Genomic DNA, 24,587 nt, shown 5'->3' with positions numbered 1-24,587 from the left:
TCAGGCTGGGGTTTGGCACCCAACAAGCAACGTGGAAAGGGGAAGGTGCACTGAGGCTGGGGCGGGGTATTGAGCAAGCAGCCTGGGGGCAGGGAGGAGCTCAGACCAGGGTTGGGCACCGAGCAAGGAGCCTGGATGGGGGGTGGGGCTAAAATTATCAATGAAAGATCTAATGGATTAAAGACAAATATTGAATAAGAAATCTAAATATGAGGAATAAAGAAAAATCTAGCAATGACATAGGCCCAATATTAGACAAGGATAATAAAATTATCAATCGTCATTCAGAAAAGGCATGTTCAATAAATATTTCTGCTGTTCTGCATTTGTAAAGAAGCAGGACAACATATTTATATCTTGCAGCGATAATAAAATGTTTTCTATTTTATCTGGTACAATGGAGTATGTTAAACAGCATCTAAAGTTAAGCATTTTAAAATTAGCAGCAGTACTACATAACTTCCACCCAAGAGTATTAAAAAAAATTAGCCAAGGAGCTCTCTAAAACATTAAGGTTGATTTTTAACAAACCTTGTAACATTGGGGAAGTTTCAGGGGACTGGGAAAAAAAAACCCAATGTTGTGCCAATATTTAAAAAGAGTGAACAGAATGACCTGGGAAACTAGGGTATAGGGTAAATATTTATTAAAGCTAATGTTAAAAAAATTATATAATACATAAGTTGGGAAAAGAGTGTCTGTACATCTGGGCATAATGCTTAGATTATCCACAAATACAAAGTTTGTTTTTAAAAGTCGTACGATACATAGAGTACATAATCAACAATAACCCAAATTTAGGTGAATAGATTTAACAATACAGTTTAGATATTAGAATCCGAATACTGGATATATCACTCATGAAACGTTGTACAGAGATTTGGTTGTGGAAAGTAAAATATATCAATGAATGGAGATTATCCCTCAGTAATTGAGAATTAGGTTGGTTGTCCATTTAGAAAATACAATTCATGAGGAAAGTATTTCAGTTACTTTCCTGACTTCCCTACTTTCTCATCGGCACTCCAGCTCATCCCTCCTGGTATTGCCAATGTCCGGTGATGTGTTCTATGTAGATGTCCCTCGACTACCTGATGGCGTCCAACACCATGAGTTGCCGTATCAGCCGAGTGTAGTGTTGACCAATTCTGCATTCTCTCAGCACTTGCTCGTTACTGGGGTCCCATACACTATAATGTAAACCTGGGCTGAGACGCAGGCTTGAGCCCAGACTCTATTCCATACACACACAGATCTCTCAGACTCAGGCTCGGATCTAGGATCCTCGGACCCTGTGGGGCTGGAGGTGCTGAATCCGAGTCAAGCCGTGTCCCAAGGTTCAAGCCCTATTGCTTGGCAGTGTAGATGCAGCCACACCAACTTGGGTTCTGGGAGTCCTTTGAAAGTATTCCACAATATCATGGGCCAACTTTGTTTGTCCTTTCTATCCCACAAATCTTCAGTAGACTCCAATGAAAAGGGAAGCAGTCCTCCTTGGTGTACAGCAGCAGCTTAGAGAGTCGGCATTAACCTTCCATTGTCTTCTGACTACTGAGCAGCAAACGCACCATCAGAGAGCCTTCTGTGTTTGCAATGGATATTAAACAGAAGAATCTTTTGCAAAGCATGGTGCTTCATAGTCATGGAAGCACAGTCAGCTTTTGGTGAATCTCTGGTGCGAGGACAGCAAAACTGTGAACTTTAATAAGAGTACCAGGAATGACCACACATACTAGCAAATAGTGAAGAAACTGATAGATTTGCAAATTTACTGAACAAGTGATCAGTGCAGGGAGTGGCTGAAGAGTTCAGTACCGCAAAGTGTTCAGGGACCAGAACCACACCTCAGGCAACTCACCAAAATCATGCCCATATGATGAGGCGTTTGACTGGGTGCTAGCCACTGCACTTAGCATGGAGCCAAAAGTGGTGCATGATGACCTGGTCAACTAGGATGGCGCCCCGTTGCCCCAGAATCCATGATGGGGAAGAGATGGGAGCCAACAGCAGGCACCGAGTGAGAATAAGTCACTCTGTTGCTGAAATTGGTCCCAGAGCTGGCTTTGGAGCAGGAGCAGGACATTCTGGGTCCAGAGGAGCTATCTGGTGTCCCCACTGAGGAACAGCCTACTGTGAAGCCTGCAAAAGACACAGAAGGAACAGGAGCTGCCCCTGTGCCTGGTAAGTTTCTGCCTCCATTTTAATGTTTATTAACTCAGTCATGGGAGGGATTTCCAGTCTATGAACCAATGCAAACGTTATGAGAAGCCCCAGCTAGCAGCGTGTATCTACTAATGGCAGATTGTATGCCAGTCTCTTGGCATTCCCCCTTCCTCTTCCCTCTACCATGTTGAGTTCAAAATGGTGGCCGGGAAATGCAAACAGTTAAGAACAACTTTAAAGTATATTTCTAATGGAAAGGCACAGATATTTGCAAGGGCCATTTTTGTTTCTTAAAAATAATAACCTTACATTGCCATGCCTGTAAGTATGCCGCTCTATAACCACTCAATGATCTGTCAATCTGCCTGGAAACAGCGAACTGTGTGGGAGTGGGGGAGGTAGAAAAGTGATCCATTTACAAATCTGGTCCATTTCAGTTAGAAGTAGTCTGTGCAGTCCACTGGCGACTGTGACACTTGGGGGTTGGTTGGTAGGGGAGCATTGTCTAGTGATCAGGGCTTAGGCCCGTGACTTGCAGGGGGTTGTTGGTTGCGGAGCCCAGCCCTCTCCACTCCACCGGGCTCTGACTCAGGGCCCGTTGAGGGCTATCATTGACCTGACAGCCAGGGAGCTGCTTAAGGCTGCCCTCCCAGGCCACTTCCTATCACCTCCCCTGCAATTGCCCCAAATTTGCTATCTGGGTCTAGGCAGCATGAAGGGTGTCTTCTGGCAGCTGCGTATAGTGGGGCAGCTCTCTTCCTTTCTTGGGTGGAGACTGCCTCTTGCTGTGGTATGGCCCACCCTCCTGGGCAGCTCAGTCCTATGGCTTTCCCATTCTGGGGTAGTCTAAACATAGTAAAGGGAAATTAACAGAACTTGGGAGTCCATATAAGAGGAAGAGGGGAATGCTTCCCTCTCAAACTGTCTCTGTAGCAGGTCCTCTCTTCTCTTAGGGAGGGACCTTTGGGCAGTTGTCATGGGGAGAGATTCTGCCTTTCCTCAGCTCTCCTTTGCTGGAGCTGCAGGTTTGCTCTCTTCTGCCGCCAAATGAGGTCTGCCACCAAATGAGCTGTTCTCCTGCCTTTTAACTCCTCCCCTAGTTGGAGCATTTGCTACAGGGGTGGTGGGCAGGGCTGACTGGGCCCAGAGTAGTTCCTTACCCCCTTGTTGCCCAGTGTGGGATTTGTATACCCCATCAAAGTGATAAAATTATTTGTCCCAAATATGACTGGGATTTGAAATTTTGTCCCGAAACGTGCTGGGGGAGAGGAGGAAGGAGGAAGTCTGTGGAGTTCTGCATGTTTGCATGCAGCCATAACAGGGTAAGTCATGTGGAAGTTAACGCAGCATCCTGTTGATTCCCTCATGAATTCTGACCCAATCCCAGGTGCAAACTTTTCCTGAAGCAGGAACTCCAGGTAGGTGGTCACATTTCAGGAAAGGGCGTTTTTTTACAGGCCACCTTGATAGCCTACTCCACTCATAGATGTGCCGGTCAGTCACTATACGTTTGAATACCTTAGTTGCATAAACTGCAGGTTTCCTACCAACAGCTTGGAATATCATCTCCCTTTGCCAGTCAGGTACCACAAGAATGGTTATGTCCTCCAAAATATGGAAGATCTGAAACGATAGACAATGTTTTTGTAGCATGGTCACTGATGACATGCCCCCAAAACCCAAAGTAGTTCTGAAATTTTCTAAAATAAAAAAAGCAGCTTTGCATTTTCAACTTACCATTGTGTGTGCACTTCTTTTGCTGTGATTAGCCAGGCTGTGTCTAGGGACCCTCTGTGGTCTGAAGCATCCCTCTCACAGTGTACAGAACTTCAGTTTGTAAAAGTATCATTCTATGTCCTTGAAATCCTAACAATGATTTTTTCTGAACTCCTGCTCTGAGCTATTTGAGACAATGTTCCAGGCCCCTCAACCTCTACTGGCTGCAGTTCCTCCACAGACTATCCATACTGCAGCAGAAGCCTAGACCAATGTAGCTTCACAGACTGTTCCAAAACGAAGCATTTCTATGATGAACTTATGGTTGAAGTTTTGGAGAGGGCCAACAAGCAGCTCCCGTAACAAAGACAGAGAGACTTATGGCTAGAGGAAAGGGATGGCAAGAGGCAAGGCTTAGCCTGGCTACACAGCTTGAGCAGAGGATTTCAGCACAAGTGCAGGCACTTGCTTTGCAGTTCCTGGAACAGAAACAGCAGCTAAGGGAGGAGGACAGAACTCAGCAGAAAAAAGTTTCAGTAGCTCATATCAGTAATGACTGCCTGTGCTTCAGTCCAGAAGTAGCATGGAAGACTCTATGGCTGCGTGGCATATGCAATTTGGCCCCATGAGCGGCTGGGCAGGGCCACCTTGCCCATGCAGTCCTTCATATTGGCCTCTTCCCCCATGGGCATCATGTGAATGCCTGCTCGGGGAGGCTAGCCCCTGGCCCCGCCCCTTCTGCCCAAGGCCCCTCCCTTTCCCCTCAGGAGCCCTGAGGCTGCTAGGCCCCCACACCCCCACTCCAGCAGTCCCAGCGCAAGCGCCCCAGAACACCAGATGGCACAGTTCCAGTATCCCCAGCCCCAGCATCCCCAGTCCTGGAGTGCCAAGCAGGCAGCCCCAGAGCGCTGGGCAGCACAGCCCCACCCCCAGCGTCCCGGAGTGCCAGGTGGTGCGGCCCCAGCCCTTGAGTGCCAGAGTGCCTGGCAGGTGGCCCAGCACCAGGCAGACAGAGCACTGACCCCAGCTGCCCTGAGTCCCAGACCACAGGTCAGCCTGCCCTAGCCCCAGCCCAGGCCAGGGGAGGAGAGTGGGAAGCAGGAGCAGGTTTTGGGGCAGAGTGTGGGTGGGGCAACACCTGGCTGTTTGGGGAGGCTCAACCTCCCCTGGCTTGCGATACCTGCTGCTCATGCCCTCCACTATGGATGCCTCCACCCCTCCCCCCAGCACCAAGTGTGTAGCAAACAGGGAAACAGGGAAAGGAGAATGGATGGCCAGGGTATATGCCATAGTAGGAGATTACTGTCATGTAAATGATTTCACTGTTTGCACTTGTTCATGCACTTTGTTTTTACTGTTTTTTTTTTCTGTAAGGTTCTGTTGTTACTGGTTTTTTGGTGTGATAATGGCAGCTGGCCTGTCTGGGAATGGTTATCTATAGCAATTCATACTTCAATCACTTCCTTACATCAAGCCATACTGTGAATAACCCACCTCCATTTCATAAGCGGTCCTGTCATTCACAATCAATGAGTCCCCACACCACCACAAGCACATTAATAATGTACTAATACTAATGGTATTCCATTGTGCCATGCAAGTCCATCATGTGGGAGCACAAAGCATCCCTGACTTCTGTTGCCTGGGTTCACCCAGTTGTGGTAGGTGAACTTTCTGGCTGATTGTATCACTGTCAGAGAGCCATTGAGTGGGGAAATTGTTCATCTCTGGCTTTACCAAGATTGTGAAGAGCACAGTAAGCCACAGAAATGTGGACAGCATTAATGACACTGTAATCCAAACAGGTCTGTAAACATCTCCAACAGGATTTCAATCTACCAAAAGCACATTCAACAACCATTCTGCCCCTGGTGAGAGGGTAATTAAACCTTCTTTTGTCATGGCCTCTTAAATCAGGGTACAGTTTCATAAGCCAAAATAGAAGTGGGTATGTGTGGTTCCCCACAATAACAGCAGGGACGTAACTTCATTTATGACAATGTCAGTTGGTGGGAATAGTGTCCCAGACTGTCCATGAATGTAGACTCCTGATCGGCAAAGAACCCTGGCATCATGAACTTCTCTACTGAAGGACACATTGAGTTCATAAATCACCCTCTGTGGTCCATGAGGGCCTGCATAAAAATGGAGTAGTACCCTTTGTAGTTTATGTACTCACGTTCCTTGAGGAGGGCAAACTATGGGCACATGAGTCCCATCAATGGCCCCAGCGCAGTTTGGAAACCCCATTCTCTCAAAGCCAGCAATTACTCCAGGAATATCTATTTATGCCTGCACCCTGGGGTAAAATACACTCTTGCCTCAGAGTGGTTGACTTTCCAACACCAAACTAGTTTGCAATGAACCTGTTGCAGTTTGGGCTATATTATAGCAACCAGCTTCTGGACTGGCAAGTATGGCTCCATACATGTATCTTTATGCTGGAAGACAAGCTGCTCCCAAAGCTCCAGAAATGTAGCTTTCTTCATGCAAAAGTTCTGGATCCACTGCTGGTCATTCCAGGTCTGCATGATGATGGAATCCTACCAGTCTGTGCTAGTGGCCCTGCTCCAGAAGTGCTAGTCTACGTACAGAGCACTAGCAGCTATACCAAGTGTCATGAGCAGCATCAGCCAGTGTGAGTCTGCCAAGCCTAGGTACTCCCTCCTCTGCCTTCTTCTGTTGCTTCATAAGCTCTGTCAGGTGCCCTTGGTGGGTCAAAACCACTGCTGAAATGTCCACCAGAGTCTCACAGTAGCTCTGTCAATTTCCTGACACAGGAGTGAAAGCGAAAGTAAGAGAAGTTCTTGAAAAGGTGCCTCCTCCATATGCTGGCTCTAGTGGCTATAAAAATGATACATGCATACAGACAGCAGTCCCGAGCACAGCAACAAATATTAGTGGCTTTCAGCTTCAAATTGCTGCCTCATTCCTGATCCTTATGGCCCCGCGCTGTGCCCCTCTAATAGCCCTAATCTCTGGCTGTTCAAACTCAGCCTCCAGGAGCTGAGCCTCTGCAGTCCAGCCCTGAGTGAAGCTTTCATCCTTCCCTTCACAAATATTACAGAACATACAGCACACGGCTATAAGCATAGGAATATTGTCATCGGCCATGTCAAGCTTCCCATAGAGGCAGCACCAGTAGGCCTTTAAATGGTCAAAAGCACACTCAACAGTCATTCTGCACTTGCTCAGCCTGTTGTTGAACCACTCCTTGCTGCTGTCAAGTTGCCCTGTGTATGGCTTCATAAGCCATGGCATTAAGGGGTAGGTAGGGTCTCCCAGGATCACAATGGGCATTTTGACTTCCCCTACAGTGATCTTCTGGTCCAGGAAGAAAGTCCCTGCTTGCAGCATTCTGAACAGGCCAGTGTTTTGAAAGATGCACGCGTCAAGCACCTTTCTGGACCAGCCTGCGTTAATGTCTGTGAAACGACCACAGTGATCCACAGGAGCCTGGAGAACCATTGAGAAATATGCCTTGCGATTAATGTACTTGGTGGCTAGCTGGTCTGGTGCCAGAATTGGAATGTGTGTGCCATCTATCTCCCTCCACAGTTAGGGAAGCCCATTTGTGCAAAGCCCATCCACAATGTCACGCACGTTGCTCAGAGTCACGGTCTTTCAGAGCATGATGCAATTAATGGCCCTGCACACTTCCATCAACATGAGTCCAGTGGTCGACTTTCCCACTTCAAACTGGTTAGCAACCCATCGGTAGCAGTCTGGAGGAGTCAGCTTCCACAGTGCAATCACCACGCGCTTCTCCAATGGCAGGGCAGCTCTCATTCTCATGTCCTTGCACCGCAGGGCTGGGGCGAGCTCATCACACAGTCCCAGGAATGTGGCTTTCCTCAGGTGAAAGTTCTGCAGCCACTGCTAACCATCCCTGACGTGCATCACAATGTGATTCCAGCACTCAGTGGAATGAGCTGAAAAGCAGCTTTCCACTGTGGTCAGCACATCTGTGAATGCCACAAGCAATTTCGTGTCATAGCTAGTATGCGTGGTGGGATCAATGTTGCACTCCTCTTGCCTTTGTAGTTTAAGGAATAACTCCACTGCCACTCGTGATGTGTTGGTCAGAGCAAGCAGCATACTAGACAACAGTTCGGGATCCATTCCTGCAGACTGAAGAGGCAAAGTGTGCAGTACAGAAACCATGGAAAGATGACGCCAAATGAGGATGGAAGCACAGGGATTGCTGGGAAGCAAAGCAATGCATCATGGGGCATTGGGACAGGACCCAGGATGCCCCGCGACCCCCTCCATCTTCCCACAACTCTTAGCGGCAGAAGAGGAAGAAATGCTCTGTGTGATAGCTCCCCAGAGTGCAATGCTCCGAATACCACTGCAAGTGCCGCAAGTGTGAACACGCTATTGCACAGGCAGCTGACGCTGTGAACATACAACAGTGGTTTTCCTTCAGTGCTCTCTGAGTGGTGCTGTAACTCCTGGCGCTGTAACTCTGCCAGTGTCGACATGTCCTTAGAAAGATTCTGAAGATAAAAATCTTTAGGGTAGTTTTTGCAAGCAGTTTGCTGTAATTGAGGGATATAGTGAAAGTGATTTGATCAAGGGAGTTTCAGTTCCTAAAACTGCCAGAGACTTTCTGAGGTGTGTAGCTACACTGAGCCAGCTTTAGGAAGATCCAGTGGGGATATCTTTGAGGAGATTTTGGATGGAAAGAAAATAGTCAGGGAATTTGAACAGCCCCATAACCGAGTGGCTGTGTTTGACCAGCTTGTTGGGGAGACAAGGCTGTTGGAACATGAATGTCTCCATGCTGATTTTTTAAGTAAGCAGTCTGTGCCTCAGGGTCTGAGGAAAGACTGGGATTACTGGTTTTTCAAAGCAGAACAGCCTTATGACTTAACCCACAAGGATGCAGGGGAGAGCAGATAAACTCTCACCCTTAGACACTTTGGATTCATTTGGTATCTCTTTAAAACAGAGTCCAGCCTCTATGCTGGTGGTGGTGGTGGATCCACAAACAAGCATGCAGGAGAATGTCTGTGTAGATATTCATAGCACAGAGGGGCTGCAGCTGGTAAACACATCTAGCCAGCAAAGGGATTCCTATAAGCAGGGAGGTTCAGTTTTCAACCTTCTAGAAAAAAAGGTGTGTTGGGAGGAAGGACCTAATCCTGCTGATGGAAAGAATGAGTGTCTAGCCTTAAAATTGGTAGCAGATGATAATTTGGAAGCTAGTGTCTGGGTTGATACAATCTACCAAGGGAGGGGGAAGATTTGCCCCATAGCTGGTAGCATGGAGGACACACCTAGCCAGCCAAGGGATTTAGTAAGGTGAGAGGCATGCTTTATCAAGATACTTATAATCACTGACTTGTAAGAAATTTAGTGTTACTGTTAAGGTTTAGCCTTGTGATGTATTTGATTTTTATGTCAACCGTGGTAAAAATATACAATGTGCCTAATCTTTTGTGTAACTTTAGTGTCCTAATGGCCAAGATGGAGTCTGCTCTGCAGGCAGCTCTGGCCAAGATAAGGCGCGTGCAGGAATGCAGCAGGAAAAATCCCTTCCATCTCAGGGACACCTGTTCCAACGCCCCCAGAGTGAACACACACACACCAGAAAAGTACAATGGATATAAGAAAGGGAAATATTTATTTACAGAGGGATGAGAGGAGAAAAACAAAAGGGGAAATATAGGGGGAGCAGCAAAACAGGGTTGGATCCAAACCAAGGCCCCACAGGCCCAGTGGTAGCACAGTCTGAATGGGCAGACACTGAGCAATGTGTCTGCACACAGAGTTCAGGAGTCCTGAGCAAAGTTCCAGTCCAGTGGTGAGTCTTGGGTGCTCCTGGTTGTCTTCGTCGCCAGTAAACTTTCCCCAAGAAACCCCTCCGGTGTCCTTGAGACACAAATTCAAGGGCATCTGCATTTAAAGTGACTGTTTGTGGCACAGGATTCTTTGCCTGCACTGAACCTTCCTCATCATGTTCTTGGGGACTCTCAACAACTTTGGACGGTGAGGCCTTGGGAGTGCTCAGTGTGGGTTCTTCCCCTTCACCATCTCTTTGTGCAACAACAAGAGGATCCATTAGGGTTGGGGCATTCCAAACTAGATGTTTGCCAAGCCCCATTTCATCCTCACTCTCCGAGGAGCTGGGTGTTTGCGGAGGACAGGTATATTTCCGTCATTGGGACCGTGTCTGACTTGCGGGGCCGGGAGGCTCAGAATCTGTGGAAACATCCTTATGGAGAAACAATACTTGTCCTACAGGTAACAGATGATTCTGGTGGAGAGTTCTGGTGGGGCCGTGACTGCTTTTAGGACATATGTGATACACTGGTAGATCCCCAAGTTTCTTCTCTATAATGTATGGGTGTGACTCCCAATGGTTTGCTGCAATCTCTGAGATACCCTTGCATAATCTGTTTTGTTTTGGCAGTCCAAGGCATAGTGACCATCTTTCCCACAGTTGTAACAGAAACCTTCTCGCCGGCTATCACCCCTCCTGCTACTCTCCCCTCTTGAGGATGGCACAGTATGTCCCTGAGGCTTCGTCATGGCCACTTCTTGGCTCAAATCTCTGAGTGCCGCTGCCACTGATGAGGCCTCTTCCATCTCTCCAAGCACTGTGGTGGCGTGTCTCCCTGCCTTCTTCGGCTGCACCACTGCGTCCATTTGCAACAATCGCTCCTCCTCTGCATGTATCTCTTGAATCAGCTTGTGGAATGGGGGTGGGTTTTGGGCCTGCTCCCTCAACTGCAGTCACCACAACCCATGTTGTCAGGTGCCCCGAAGGATCTGATCCAACCTAGTGGAATCAGTGCGCTTGGTGGTGATGCCCTCCTTCCGCACTACCTGCTGTAGCAAATCCTCTAGTCTCCTGATGAAATCTGACAGTCATTCATGGGGCTCCTGATAGGTATGGTGGAAACGATAATACAGGTTTTCGCTGCTATCCGTAGCACTGTAGACACTCTCAAGAGTGGTTAAATAGTCTTTCACTGTGGCAGCTGGTTGTGAGTCTTTAAGGGCTTGGACAATTTGCATGGCAGGTCCCCCCAGACTCTCAAGCACACTTTTCCACTTCTCAGCATCAGAGCATTCCCACTCTTGGACAAGTGGCACTGTAAAATCCCTCCATGTCTCGTAATCATCCTCCCCGAGGGTACAGGTGACACCCCCGAGAAAGAACGTAACCGATTGTATGGAGCACTTTCATATGTCGGCTTCAATGCATCTTTGAGAGCGTTTCCCAGCTATTTGGCCATCCCACCAGGCTGGGTGCCACAAGTGTTGGAGCCCCTCCTAATGCCAAACTTAATTCCTCTCTTCTCTGCTTCTCATCCACCAGAGTTTGCAATTTCTGCGCTAAAGAATCCACCTCAAGTGACATGGGCACACTAGTAGGGGATTGCTCTGCCCCCAGAATTGTCCAGGGAAGAATTCCTACTTGCACCTCTTTGGGCACTTTATCAAGATCTTCCTTGGAGTGAGTACACAGTGCTACCATGCCCTTCACTTTGCGGTTGTAAATACGGATGTTGACCTTCACTCTCCCCAGTACTTCAACTGCATCTAGGCTCTCCTCAATATCATTTGGTTCCATCTCTTCTGGGAATCCCGCCACCAGCACAGCTTTGGTTACTGGGATTCGTACCCCTCGGCACAGGTCTTCTAATAATCACCTCTCCATTTTTTTTTTTAAACTGAGATGAAAGTCACTCAGAAGTATCTTTGCATTGTGAAGGAGAGCCTAGGGTATGTAACATAGGTGTGTGCGTGCATGTACTTCAAAGTCCTTATACGGGCCAACAAGTGTAACTTTAGTGCCCTCGTGGCCAAGATGGAGTCTGCTCTGCAGGTAGCTCTGGCCAAGAGAAGGCGCGCACAGGAATGCAGCAGGAAAAATCCCTTCCACCTCAGGGGCGCCTGTTCCAAACCCCCAAGAGTGAACATACACACGCACAGACCGGTAAAGTACAATGGATATAAGAAAGGGAAATATTTATTTACAGAGGGATAAGAGGAGAAAAACAACAAGGGGAAGTATAGGGGGAGCAGTAAAACAGGGTTGGATCCAAACCAAGGCCCCACAGGCCCAGTGGTAGCACAGTCTGAAAGGGCAGACACTGAGCAATGCGTCTGCACACAGAGTTCAGGAGTCCTGAGCAAAGTTCCAGTCCAGTGGTGAGTCTTGGGTGCTCCTGGTTGTCTTCGACACCACTAAACTTTCCACAACAAACCCCTCCAGTGCCCTCTTCTGCTGCTCTCTGCAAAGCCGCACAGAGCGACCACCTCCCCACTTAACTAGCTAGCAGCCTCCCTCCTTATTCCCAATGGAGAGTCACAGGTCCCAGTACTCACAGCCCCATGCAGCTCTGGGCAGCAGTGATACTAGGTCCAGCTCTCCCTGTCCTTCTCAGGCTTCAGGCAGATTCTCCGCCGCTTCACTTTGTGAGGGCCTGCTTGCTGCAGCCCTTCTGTCTTGAGCTCCAGAGCCATACCCCTGGAGTTTCCCTCCTTTCTCTCACTGCTCCCTCTCCCCCATTAGGAAAAAGATTTAAAGGGGCCATGCTATCTAAACCGCAAGGGGGTTACATTTGAAAAAAAACTTTGAACATTTTAAGAATGATAGATAAGAACACACTTTATGTTAAAAGGCCTTGTGATACTGATGTTTCCCAATTAATGCCTATGGACAGTCTTGAAGCTCTTCACAGCAGAAAAGACATTGCATACCTAATGTGCTGTATGAAAAGGGAAACTGAGGCACACTACTATATTGCTTTCATGGCTAACTGGCAATATTCCTACACTGTGGCAAACATTAATATCTACATTGGCTTGATGTTAATTAGGTTTGTAAAGAAATTCAATAATACTGTTAAATATAATTTTGATAAACCATTTCTGTTATACATTAAGACTTCTAATATTGGTTATAAGCTGTAGTAATACAAAACCAAGAATGGAAAGATTCCTAGATGCATTCAACAGTGTTTGGGACACATCTTCCCGCACCAATTGTGTGTTGGGGGAGTGATGTTATCTGATTAAAATATAACCATATAGATCACTGTTATATATTTGCCACAAAGTTTGTCTGTGAAAAGGTTATGATTTGCTGGTTATGATTATGCTATCTGTATGCATGTATCATTTTTGTATTTGAAGTTATAAGTATTGGCTCTATATCTGGATTTCAAATGTTTGTTCCTGGAGTATCACCGACAAGGTAGCTAGCCAGCATATCCTTGGAGGGACTATTCAAATTAAGAGGCTCATCAAAAAATACTTGGCTGACAATGAATCATGGGAGATGCCCATCTACACTGTGTGGACTGTAGGTTATGGCTTCCTACAATGACTAGGCGAAATGCATCGACATGTGACTTTCCCAGGTGACTCCAAATTCCATCTTGTTGCTGTAATTTTCCACAGTAAGAACAATGGGTTTCCTTCCACATGGCAGAGGATATAAAAGGCCCTGAAACCTCTCCATTTTTGCCTCTATCCTGCTCCAGCCTCTTTCCAGCCCAAGCCTCTGGACTATGAACTTATACTAATGCGAGCTTTCTAACCAGTGGACTGAAGTCCTTCCAATGATTTGGAAGCAACCAGAGACTTATCAAACCAGCAGTTTATTCCATCACTGCTACAAGCCTGAACCAAGAACTTTGCAATTACTGAATGTATTTGATTCCTTTAACCAATTTTAACTCTCACCTTTCTTTCTTTTTATGAATAAACCTTTAGATTTTAGATACTAAAGGATTGGCATCAGCGTGATTTTTGGGTAAGATCTAAGTTATATATTGACCTGGGTGTGTGGCTGGTCCTTTGGGATCAGAAGAACCTATTATTTGATGAAACTGGTTGAAAAGAACCACTCATCTCTGAATCCAGTGTTTTTGGATATAAGAACTTGAATGCCTGAGGAAACTGCCTTTATGTTTTCCTGTTTGCCAATGTGGTGAAACAGAAGTTTACTTTTGTTGCTGGTTTCATATATGCTATGGGATTAGCCACCCGTCTTGGGGTGTATCTGCCCTATTTCTCAGCAGTTCACCCTGAATTCAACATTCTCAGTTGTGACCCCCACTGAGGCACGGTTACACCACCTTTTTCCCACTCTCCCTTGGCAAGCACACAGCTCAGTGAGCTCCCTAAATAGGGTGAATTCAGCCACAGGGTTGTGGGGGAAAGGTCCGAGATGGGACAAAGGGTCTAGGTATTTTTTTAAGGGGATAACTGCAAGTGTCTAGGGACACTATTGTATATTTTGCCACCATTTTCCACAGACAGGGGTGATTGAAGCTGCTATCTAACTCCTGTGGGTAAATGAGAATGCAATGCATTAGTAGGAGTGTTGCCAACAGATAGAGGGAAATGATTATTTCCCTCTATTTGGCAGTGGTGAGGCCACATCTGGAGTATTGCGTCCAGTTTTGGGTCCCCCACTACAGAAAGAATGTGGACAAAATTGGAGAGTCCAGCGGAGGGCAATGAAAATGATTAGGGGCCTGGGGCACATGACTTATGAGGAGAAGCTGAGGGAACTGGGCTTATTTAGTCTGTAGAAGAGTGGGGGGGGGGGGGTTGATACTAGCCTTCAACTACCTGAAGTGGGGTTCCAAAGAGGATGGAGCTAGGCTATTCTCAGTGGTGTGTGAAGACAGAACAAGGAGCAATGGTCTCAAGTTGCAGTGGGGGAGATCTAGGTTGGATATTAGGAAACACTATTTCACTAGGAGGGTGGTGAAGCACTGGAATAGGTTACCTAGGGAGGTGGTGGAATCTCCATCCTTAGAGGTTTTTAAGGCCCAGCTTGACAAAGCCCTGGCAGAGATGATTTAGTTGAGGTTGGACCTGCTTTGAGCAGGGGGTTGGACTAGATGACCTCCTGAGGTCTCTTCCAACCCTAATCTTCTATGATTCTGTGATCTCCTACATGTCTTAGGTTTCAGACTGAGCTCCTATGCTGCTCACCTGTGTGCTGCTTTGGTCCCTGCACAAGTGATTGCCCGTTGGCATGGCAAAGTTTCCTGCAATGGGGGAAGAAATAAAGCTGCTCTGCCAAGGAACCTTCAGCAGAGGATTGGTGAGTACCTCCAGGAAAGTTTCCTAGAGATCTTTCTGGAAGATTTCCGTAAAATCTCAATGTGCGTTAACAAACTTTTCCACAGGATCCCCACTGCGTAGCTGCACTGGGGAATGGGAAGCAGACGCTACCACTGCTAGTCATGTACATTTCTATCCTTGACTCACTTCTAAGATATAATGAAACAAAAGACAGCTCTTCCTCATGTAACCAAGTAGTATCACTCATCAAAATGAGTACTTACCAGAGTTCCCCTCTCCTGCATCATTCATGCCAGAGCCAGAGTGCTGGGACTAGCTTGAACGCACCAGAGTTGAGAAGAGATCCTGGCTCACCACACTATCGGATAACCCTGCCACCTGTTCCACCTCATCCTCCAACTCCACTTCATCCTTGGGGTTGAGTCTGCTGACTGCTGTCTTCTGGAGGCCATTTACAGCAACATAAGCAAGTGCAGTGTCTCCATTAACACTGTGTTGATCTAACTTTGCTGCAAAAAGCTCTACACCTCTTGTTGAGGTGCTTTTATTTTGATGGCGTAGCAGGAAAGTTAAATTGGCCGGAGGAGCATTGCAGCGTGTACACCTCCACTGTTTTGTCAATGAAAGTTGACTTTTGTGGAAAAAACTGTGTTGCACAGACAAAGCCTTAGGCAGATGGATGTCTATTTTCCCCCAGTTTGTATACTACTGGGGTTAGGTAGCTAGACACCTGGAGTGAGGCAGCAGCATGCACACTCAGAGACAGAAACAAAGGCAACTTTTACAGAAGAAATTTAGGCACATTGATTTTGTGTGTGTGCACCTAAAGCATTCAGTGGCAGCTGAGCTGGGGTTTTGTTAATACTAGAGGTGCCTAAAATCTGGGACTTACCTGCCTAAAGAGGCAGGTAGGCACATAAGACCTATCTCTTTTCAAACAATTTTGCCCTGATATTAGAACCTATCCATTCCACTGAGAGCCACTGAGGGGAAAACATGGTCTCTTCTGGACTCTGGCTTGCAGAGGATTTTAGGAGTCCTCCCAACTCAGCTGGTGAGTGTAGGGGAGAAAATCATCAGGAGTGGGTCGGTGGGGGTGACCCTTGCGAATTGGATCTCGGGGGCTGTATCTACTTAGTGTGGGTGTGGGCCCGGCCCGGCGCTTCCCCTTTTCCTTTTGTGCAGACGCTGAAGTTAGTAGACATGGCAGCCGGCGGAACTGTTTGCAAAGCCTAGTGAAAAATCAAAGCCAGCGTGTGGAGAGCGCCAGCCACCCCCCACGGCGCGAGGAAATGGCTCTCACGTGAGGGAGGCGGCAGCTCGAGGACTCCCACCCCTCTCCCTGTCGGGGGAGGGAACACCAGACGCCGCCGCCAACGCCCCGTCGCTCCCGAGCTCTGAGCGCGGAGTCCCGGCGCTGCCCAGCCGGAAGACAATGCCCACCAGTTTCACAGTAGTGCCAGTGGAGGGGCAGGAGCCGCAGCCCAGCCGGCCACTGGAGGAGACGAGTCAGCAGCTGGCGGAGTGCAGTTCCGGGGAGCCGGGTGAGTCAGCGGCGCCGAGCCCCCCGGCACCGGCGGGCGAGCGCGGAGCTGCGGGGGTTGGGCGAGCCGCACACCTGAGTTAGGTCACAGGCGGAGCCCGGCTCTGCACACAAAGGGCCCTGCCGGCGGCAGCTCCTAGCCCCGTCCTGGCTCTGCTTGTGAGCAGTGTTTCCTTTCAGTTACCTAGAGGCAGCAAAAAGGGCTCAGTCTCCGGAGTCTCCTCCTCCAAGGAGCGCTTTGCAGGGGCCGTTCAGCCTCCAGAGTACACGGACCTGCTGCAGTTCTTCTGGCCACTGAACGTAACTGTCTGGCGCATGATCCAGCCGAGCAGGTAGCTGCCATAGGGTACTGGCCTGTTGCGCCAGGAGGATTGCCGTGGGGGGCTTCTCCGGGCGCGGAGCAAGATGGGCCAGTGTAGTGGCTCTTCGCATATAGGGTTGGATTCTCATTGTTTCTCCAGGTGGCCTTAGAGCCCCTGAAAACAAAAAGGAGGTAGCCTAGCCACGTCTACTATGTGTTTCTGCTGGATAGGCAGACAAGGAAGGAGGTGCTCTCTGGGACTGGACTGGACTGGAGGTGCTAGCCACAGGTGGGAAAAAGAAATGAGGGAGTGGGCAGGATGTCCAATGAGTAGAGGGAATAGAACAAGTGATGGTGAAATCCTTGCGGATCATAAACATAAAAAAGAAGCTTACAAGAAGTGGAAGGTTGGACATATGACCAGGGAAGAGTATAAAAATATTGCTCGGGCATGTAGGAATGAAATGAGGAGGGCCAAATCACACCTGGAGCTGCAGCTAGCAAGAGATGTTAAGAGTAACAAGAAGGGTTTCTTCAGGTATGTTGACAACAAGAAGAAAGCCAAGGAAAGTGTGGGCCCCTTACTGAATGAGGGAGGCAACCTAGTGACGGAGGATGTGGAAAAAGCTAATGTACTCAATGCTTTTTTTGCCTCTGTCTTCACGAACAAGGTCAGCTTCCAGACTGCTGCGCTGGGCATCACAGCATGGGGAGTAGGTGGCCAGCCCTCTGTGGAGAAAGAAGTGGTTAGGGACTATTTAGAAAAGCTGGACGTGCACAAGTCCATGGGGCCGGACGCGTTGCATCCGAGAGTGCTAAAGGAATTGGCGGCTGTGATTGCAGAGCTATTGGCCATTATCTTTGAAAACTCATGGCGAATGGGGGAAGTCCCGGATGACTGGAAAAAGGCTAATGTAGTGCCAATCTTTAAAAAAGGGAAGAAGGAGAATCCTGGGATCTACAGGCCAGTCAGTCTCACCTCAGTCCCCGGAAAAATCATGGTGCAGGTCCTCAAGGAAAGTGATCAGGAACAGTCATGGATTCACCAAGGGAAGGTCATGTCTGACTAATCTAATCGCCTTCTATGATGAGATTACTGGTTCTGTGGATGAAGGGAAAGCAGTGGACGTATTGTTTCTTGACTTTAGCAAAGCTTTTGACACGGTCTCCCACAGTATTCTTGTCAGCAAGTTAAAGAAGTATGGGCTGGATGAATGCACTATAAGGTGGGTAGAAAGTTGGCTAGATTGTCGGGCTCAACGGGTAGTGATCAATGGCTCCATGTCTAGTTGGCAGCCGGTATCAAGTGGAGTGCCCCAAGGGTCGGTCCTGGGGCCGGTTTTGTTCAATATCTTCATAAATGATCTGGAGGATGGTGTGGATTGCACTCTCAGCAAATTTGCTGATGATACTAAACTAGGAGGAGTGGTAGATACGCTGGAGGGCAAGGATAGGATACAGAGGGACCTAGACAAATTGGAGGATTGGGCCAAAAGAAATCTGATGAGGTTCAACAAGGATAAGTGCAGAGTCCTGCACTTAGGACGGAAGAACCCAATGTACCACAACCGACTAGGGACCGAATGGCTAGGCAGCAGTTCTGCGGAAAAGGATCTAGGGGTGGCAGTGAACGAGAAGCTGGATATGAGTCAACAGTGTGCCCTTGTTGCCAAGAAGGCCAATGGCATTTTGGGATGTATAAGTAGGGGCATAGCGAGCAGATTGAGGGATGTGATCGTCCCCCTCTATTCGACATTGGTGAGGCCTCATCTGGAGTACTGTGTCCAGTTTTGGGCCCCACACTACAAGAAGGATGTGGATAAATTGGAGAGAGTTCAGCGAAGGGCAACAGAAATGATTAGGGGACTGGAACACATGACTTATGAGGAGAGGCCGAGGGAACTGGGATTGTTTAGTCTGCAGAAGAGAAGAATGAGGGGGGATTTGATAGCTGCTTTCAACTACCTGAGAGGTGGTTCCAAAGAGGATGGTTCTAGACTATTCTCAGTGGTAGAAGAGGACAGGACAAGGAGTAATGGTCTCAAGTTGCAGTGGGGGAGGTCTAGGTTGGATATTAGGAAAAACTTTTTCACTAGGAGGCTGGTGAAACACTGGAATGCGTTACCTAGGGAGGTGGTAGAATCTCCTTCCTTAGAAGTTTTTAAGGTCAGGCTTGACAGAGCCCTGGCTGGGATGATTTAGTTGGGGATTGGTCCTGCCTTGAGCAGGGGTTTGGACTAGATGACCTCCTGAGGTCCCTTCCAACCCTAATATTCTATGATTCTATGAAGTGTTCAGCTATACCACATAGATTAAAGAATCAAGTGGCAGGGACTAATCTTATGCAGAAGAGGCTGTGGGAAGTGTGCTAAAAGTATGTATGTGGGCGGGGAGAGAGTGGGGAAACAAAATGAAGAGCAAAAGTAACCAGTGTGGCTAACTATTTCTCCCCCCACCCCCAAAAAAGACAAAACTGGAAGACAGATACAGAAATGCTACTGAATATTAGATACCCATATAAGCAATTTCTGTAACTTGCTACAGAGATGAAGAAGAGGGAAAGTGGCTAAATAAGAGGGAAGGTGGTCTGCATGACGGCAAATATTGGGGAGATGGGGTCCACACCACTAGTGCCCTGAGGCCACATATCTGTTCAGCCATGCACTCTGCTGACAAGGACTGTACACAGATCATTTCCCGCCACTAAGCAGTAAGGTGCCAGTAATTCAGCACTAGGTGCTGCTATCAAAATTGCATTTGCTTGAATGGCAGTGATTGAAGTTTGAGGGAAGAGCAAGACGGTACATTTGTGTAAAGGAAAAAGGAGGGTCTAATGAAACTAATCAATTCTATAATGGGGTTAAATCAGGGGTAGGCAAACTTTTTGGCCTGAGGGCCACATCAGGGAATAGAAATTGTATGGAGGGCCATGAAATTGGGGTTGGGTGTGGGAGGGGGTGCGGGCTCTGGAGTGGGGCTGAGGATGAGAGGTTTGGGGTGCAGGAGGGTGCACTGGGCTGGGATCGAGGAGTTTGGAGAGCAGGAGGGGGATCAGGGCTGAGGAGGGGGTTGGGATGTGGGGAGAAGCTCGGGGTGCTTACCTCAAGTGGCTCCTGGAAGCAGTGGCATGTCCCTTCTCTGGCTCCTATGAGGAGGCATGGCCAGGCAGCTCTGCATGCTGGTGCATCCACAGGCACTGCCCCTGCAGCTCCCACTGGAGCACATAGGAGCTGGAGCAGGGCCATGTCGCGGCTTCCAGGAGCCGCGTGGTGCGGCCCCCTACCCTGCCCCACAGCTGGAGTTGGGCCGAGCCGCGTGGTCTGACCCAGACCCAGGGCCCCAGCCAGAGCGCTGGAGCGGGGCCGAGCCACTGGTGTGGTTCGCAAGCCAGCTTTAAATGGCTCATGGGTCGGATCCGGCCTGCAGGCCGTAGTTTGCCCACCCCTGGATGAAATAGTCATCTTGAAGCTTTGTCTTGAAAATGATTGCGTGCAGTTGAACAATATACTGGCCCTCAGAGACTGTGTGTGGACTTTGGAGACCAGGGTGGCTGAGCTGGAGGAGCTAAGGGAGACAGAGAGGTACGTAGATGAGACTTTCTGGGACACAGTAGAACGGTCCCACCCCTGGTCTGACAGCCTCTGTGCTGTTGAGTAGGATGAAAGCCTCAGGGAAGGAGAACATCCAACTGGAGCAGAGGGAAACGATCCCATAGTTGGGACCCTCCTCCCAGATGATGCTGTGGTATCCTCTCACACTGAGGAGTCTTCTCTGGGGGAGAGAACTTCAGTTATTAGGAAGAGACAGGTATTAGTAATGGGCAATTTGATCATTAGAAACATAGATAGCTGGGTTTGCGATGATCGGGAGAACCTCATGGTGACTTGCCTGCCTGATGCGACGGTTGCGGATCTCTCAAGACATCTAGACAGACTTATGTGTACTGCTGGGGAGGAGCCAGTGGTTGTGGTACATGTAGGTACCAACGACGTGGGGAAGGGTAGGAGAGAGGTCCTGGAGGTCAAATTTAGGCTGCTAGGTAAGAGATTGAAGTCCAGAACCTCCATGGTAGCATTTTCTGAAATGCTTCCAGTTCCACATGCAGGGCCAGTTAGACAGGCAGAACTGCAGGGTCTCAATGCGTGGATGAGACAATGGTGTAGGGAGGAGGGGTTTAGATTGATTAGCAACTGGGAAAGCTTTTGGGAGAGGGGGAGCCTGTACAGGAAGGATGGGCTCCACCTAAACCAAAACGGAACCAGATTTCTGGCGCTTAAAATTAAAAAGGTCGTAGAACAGTTTTTAAACTAAAGGTTGGGGGAAAGCTGACAGGTGTGGAGGAGCATGTGGTTCGGACATCCCTTAGGGGAGGATCTATAAATGGAGATTCCCTATGTCCTAATAAGGAGGAGAGGATGGAAAATGATAAAATACAGGGAGGATCTGATGAGAAACAGTCAAATAAAAAAAAGTCCCATTCAATTACATCATGCAATAGGGGACAGCCAAAAAATGACAAGTTTTTAAAATGCTTATATACCAATGCTTGACGTCTAAATAATAAGATGGGTGAACTAGAATGCCTAGTATTAAATGATGATATTGATATAATAGGCATCATAGAAACCTGGTGGAATGAAGATAATCAATGGCACACAGTAATGTACAAAATATATTGAAAGGACAGAACATGTCATGCTGGTGGGGGAGTGGCACTAAATGTGAAAGAAAGCATAGAATCAAATGAAGTAACAAATCTTAAATGAACTAAATTGTACTATAGAATCTCTATGGATAGTAATTCCCTGCTTGAAAGATAAGAATATAGCGGTAGGGCTATATTACAGACCACCTGACCAGGATGGTATTAGTGACTTTGAAATGCTCAGGCAGATTAGAGAGGCTATTAAAAAACTCAACAATAATAATGGGGGATTTCATCTATCCCCATATTGACTGGGTACATATCACCTCAGGAAGGGATGCTGAGGTAAAGCTTCCTGACACCTTAAATGACTGCTTCTTGGAGCAGGTGGTGCTGGAACCCACAAGAGGAGAGGCAATTCTTGATTTAGTCCTAAGTGGAGTACAGGATCAGGTTCAACGGGTGAATATAGCTGGACCACTTGGTAATAGTGACAATAATATAATTAAATGTAACATCCCTGTGGCAGGGAAAACTCCACAGCTGCCCAACACTGTAGTATTTAATTTCAGAAAGGGGAACTACACAAAAATGAGGAGGTTAGTGAAACAGAAATTAAAAGGTGCAGTACCAAAAGTAAAATCCCTGAAAGCTGCATGGAAACTTTTTAAAGACACCATAACAGAGGCTCAACATAAATATATACCCCAATTTAAAAAACATAGTAAGAGAACCAAAAAAGAGACACCGTGGTTGAACAACAAAATGAAAAAAGCAGTGAGAGGCCAAAAGGTATCCTTTAAAAAGTGGAAGACCAATCCTAATGAGGAAAATAGAAAAAAAGCATAACTCTGGCAAATAAAGTGTAAAAATATAATTAGAAAGATCAAAATAGAATTTGAAGAACAGCTAGCCAAAGACTCCAAAAGTAATAGCAATTTTTTTTTTTTAAATACACCAGAAGCAGAAAGCCTGCTCAACAACCAGTGGGGCCACTGGACGATTGAGAGGCTAAAGGAGCACTCAAAGACAATAAGGCCATTGCAGAGAAACTAAATGAATTCTTTGCATCGGACTTCACTGTTGAGGATGTAAGGGAGATTCCCAAACCTGAGCCGTTCTTTTTGGGTGACAGATCTGAGGAACTGTCCCAAATTGAGGTGTCATTGGAGGAGGTTTTGGAACAAATTGATAAACTAAACAATAAGAAGTCACCAGGACCTGATGGTATTCACCCAAGAGTTCTGAAGGAACTCAAATGTGAAATTGCAGGACTACTAACTGTCATCTGTAACCTATTAGTTAAATCAGCTTCTGTACCAAATGACTGGAGGTTAGCTAATATGATGCCAATTTTTTAAAAAGGGCTCCAGAGGTGACCCTGGCAATTACAGGCCAGTAAACCTCACTTCAGTACCCGGCAAACTGGTTGAAACTATCGTAAAGAACAAAATTGTCAGACACATAGATGAAGATAATTTGTTAGGAAATAGTTAACATGGTTTTGTAGAGGGAAATCATGCCTCACCAATCTACTAGAATGCTTTGAGGGGGTCAACAAGCATGCAGACAAAGGAGATCCAGTGGATATAGTGTATTTAGATTTTCAGAAAGCCTTTGACAAGGTCCCTCACCAAAGGCTCTTACGCAAAATAAGCAGTCACGGGATAAGACAGAAGGTTCTCTCATGGATTGGTAACTGGTTAAAAGATAGGAAACAAAGGGTAGGTATAAATGGTCAATTTTCAGAATGGAGAGAGGTAAATAGTGGTGTCCCCCAGGGATCTGTACTGGGCCCAGTACTATTTAACACATTCAAAAACGATCTGGAAAAAGGGGTAAACAGTGAGGTGGCAAAATTTGCAGATGATACAAAACTACTCAAGATAGTTAAGTCCCAGGCAGACTGCGAAGAGCTACAAAAGGATCTCACAAAACTGGGTGACTGGGCAACAAAATGGTAGGTGAAATTTAATGTTGATAAATGCAAAGTAATGCACATTGTGTATATATATAGTTGGGATTATGTTTTCCAATGATGGGATCTAAATTAGCTGTTACCACTCAAGAAAGAGATCTTGGAGTCATTGTGGATAGTTCTGTGAAACCATCCACACAATGTGCAGCGGCAGTCCTCACGTCCCTCCACTGGTGGCTCAACCCTCAGGCAATATGTGAAGGAGTCCCCTTCCACAACAATCAACCTTCCTTATCCCTGGTTACTGACGGATCATCTCTGGGATGGGGTGTGCATCTGGGAGACCTCTAGACACAGGGCCTGTGGTCGCAGGACAAGCTCTTCCTACATATCAACATCAAGGAGCTGAGGGCGGTGCACTTAGCCTGTCAGGCCCAACTACAAGGCCAATGCATAGCAGTTCTAACTGACAACACCACTGCCATGTTTTACATCAATAAGCAGGGTGTAGCCCGTTCCTCCCCTCTATGCCAGGAGGCCCTCCAGCTGTGGGAGTTCTGCATAGCCCACTCCATTCACCTGGAAACATCCTTTCTACCAGGAGTTCAGAACATGCTAGTGGACCACCTCAGCAGGTCCTTCCACACACACGAGTGGTCCAGCTGGCTGGATGTCACACACCTCCTTTTCCAAAGGTGGGGGTTTTCCCAGGTCGACCTGTTTGCCACCCGATGCAACAGGAAGCATCCAATGTTCTGCTTCTTCCAGTGTCACGGCCCAGGCTCACTCATGGATGCATTCCTGCTACCCTGGAGAGGTCGCCTACTCTATGCCTTTCCTCGTTCCCTCTCGTGCACAAGGTCCTGCTCAAGGTCTGCAGGGAAGGGGCAAAGGTAATTCTGATAAGTCCAGTGTGGCCTCAACAACACTGGTACACTACACTACTGAAGCTGGTCATGTTACCTCTCCTCCCCGACTTACTCACTCAGGACCACTGTCACCTCTGTCACCCCGACCTGCGGTTCCTCCACCTCACAGCTTGGAAACTTCATGGCTGAACCCCATGGAACTTCTGTGCTCAGAACAAGTCAGAGCAGTCCACCTCGGCAGCAGGAAGCCCTCTACTAGAGCCACGTATCTGGCAAAATAAAGAGATTCTCGTACTGGCGTGACCAGTGTTGTACACCCCCCTCTCCAGGTGCCTGTACCTCTCATCTTGGAGTACCTCCTACATCTGAAC

At 47.6% G+C, this 24,587-nt stretch overlaps 1 protein-coding gene and 1 long non-coding RNA gene across 3 annotated transcripts in view; one reads left to right on the top strand and one right to left on the bottom strand.

Annotated features, from left to right (window-relative positions):
* Nucleotides 1-16,877, bottom strand: part of LOC142071119 (uncharacterized) — a 35,157-nt gene extending 18,280 nt beyond the window's left edge. The window contains exon 1 of the long non-coding RNA XR_012667100.1: nucleotides 16,668-16,877. This is a non-coding gene — a long non-coding RNA (uncharacterized LOC142071119). The remainder of the gene's footprint in view (nucleotides 1-16,667) is intronic.
* The window catches only part of SLC12A7 (solute carrier family 12 member 7), a 339,376-nt gene continuing 330,918 nt past the window's right edge, over nucleotides 16,130-24,587 (top strand). For both annotated transcript variants that reach the window (XM_048839506.2, XM_048839505.2), the window contains exon 1: nucleotides 16,130-16,484. In XM_048839506.2, coding sequence (XP_048695463.2) covers nucleotides 16,376-16,484 — 109 coding nt within the window. In that variant the 5' untranslated portion in view covers nucleotides 16,130-16,375. The remainder of the gene's footprint in view (nucleotides 16,485-24,587) is intronic.

This window comes from Caretta caretta, chromosome 2 (genome assembly GCF_965140235.1).
Source record: "Caretta caretta isolate rCarCar2 chromosome 2, rCarCar1.hap1, whole genome shotgun sequence".
Classification (NCBI taxonomy): domain Eukaryota; kingdom Metazoa; phylum Chordata; order Testudines; family Cheloniidae; genus Caretta; species Caretta caretta.
The sequence above is the reverse complement of the archived record's forward strand: the minus strand, read 5'-3'. Positions and strand labels throughout refer to the sequence as shown.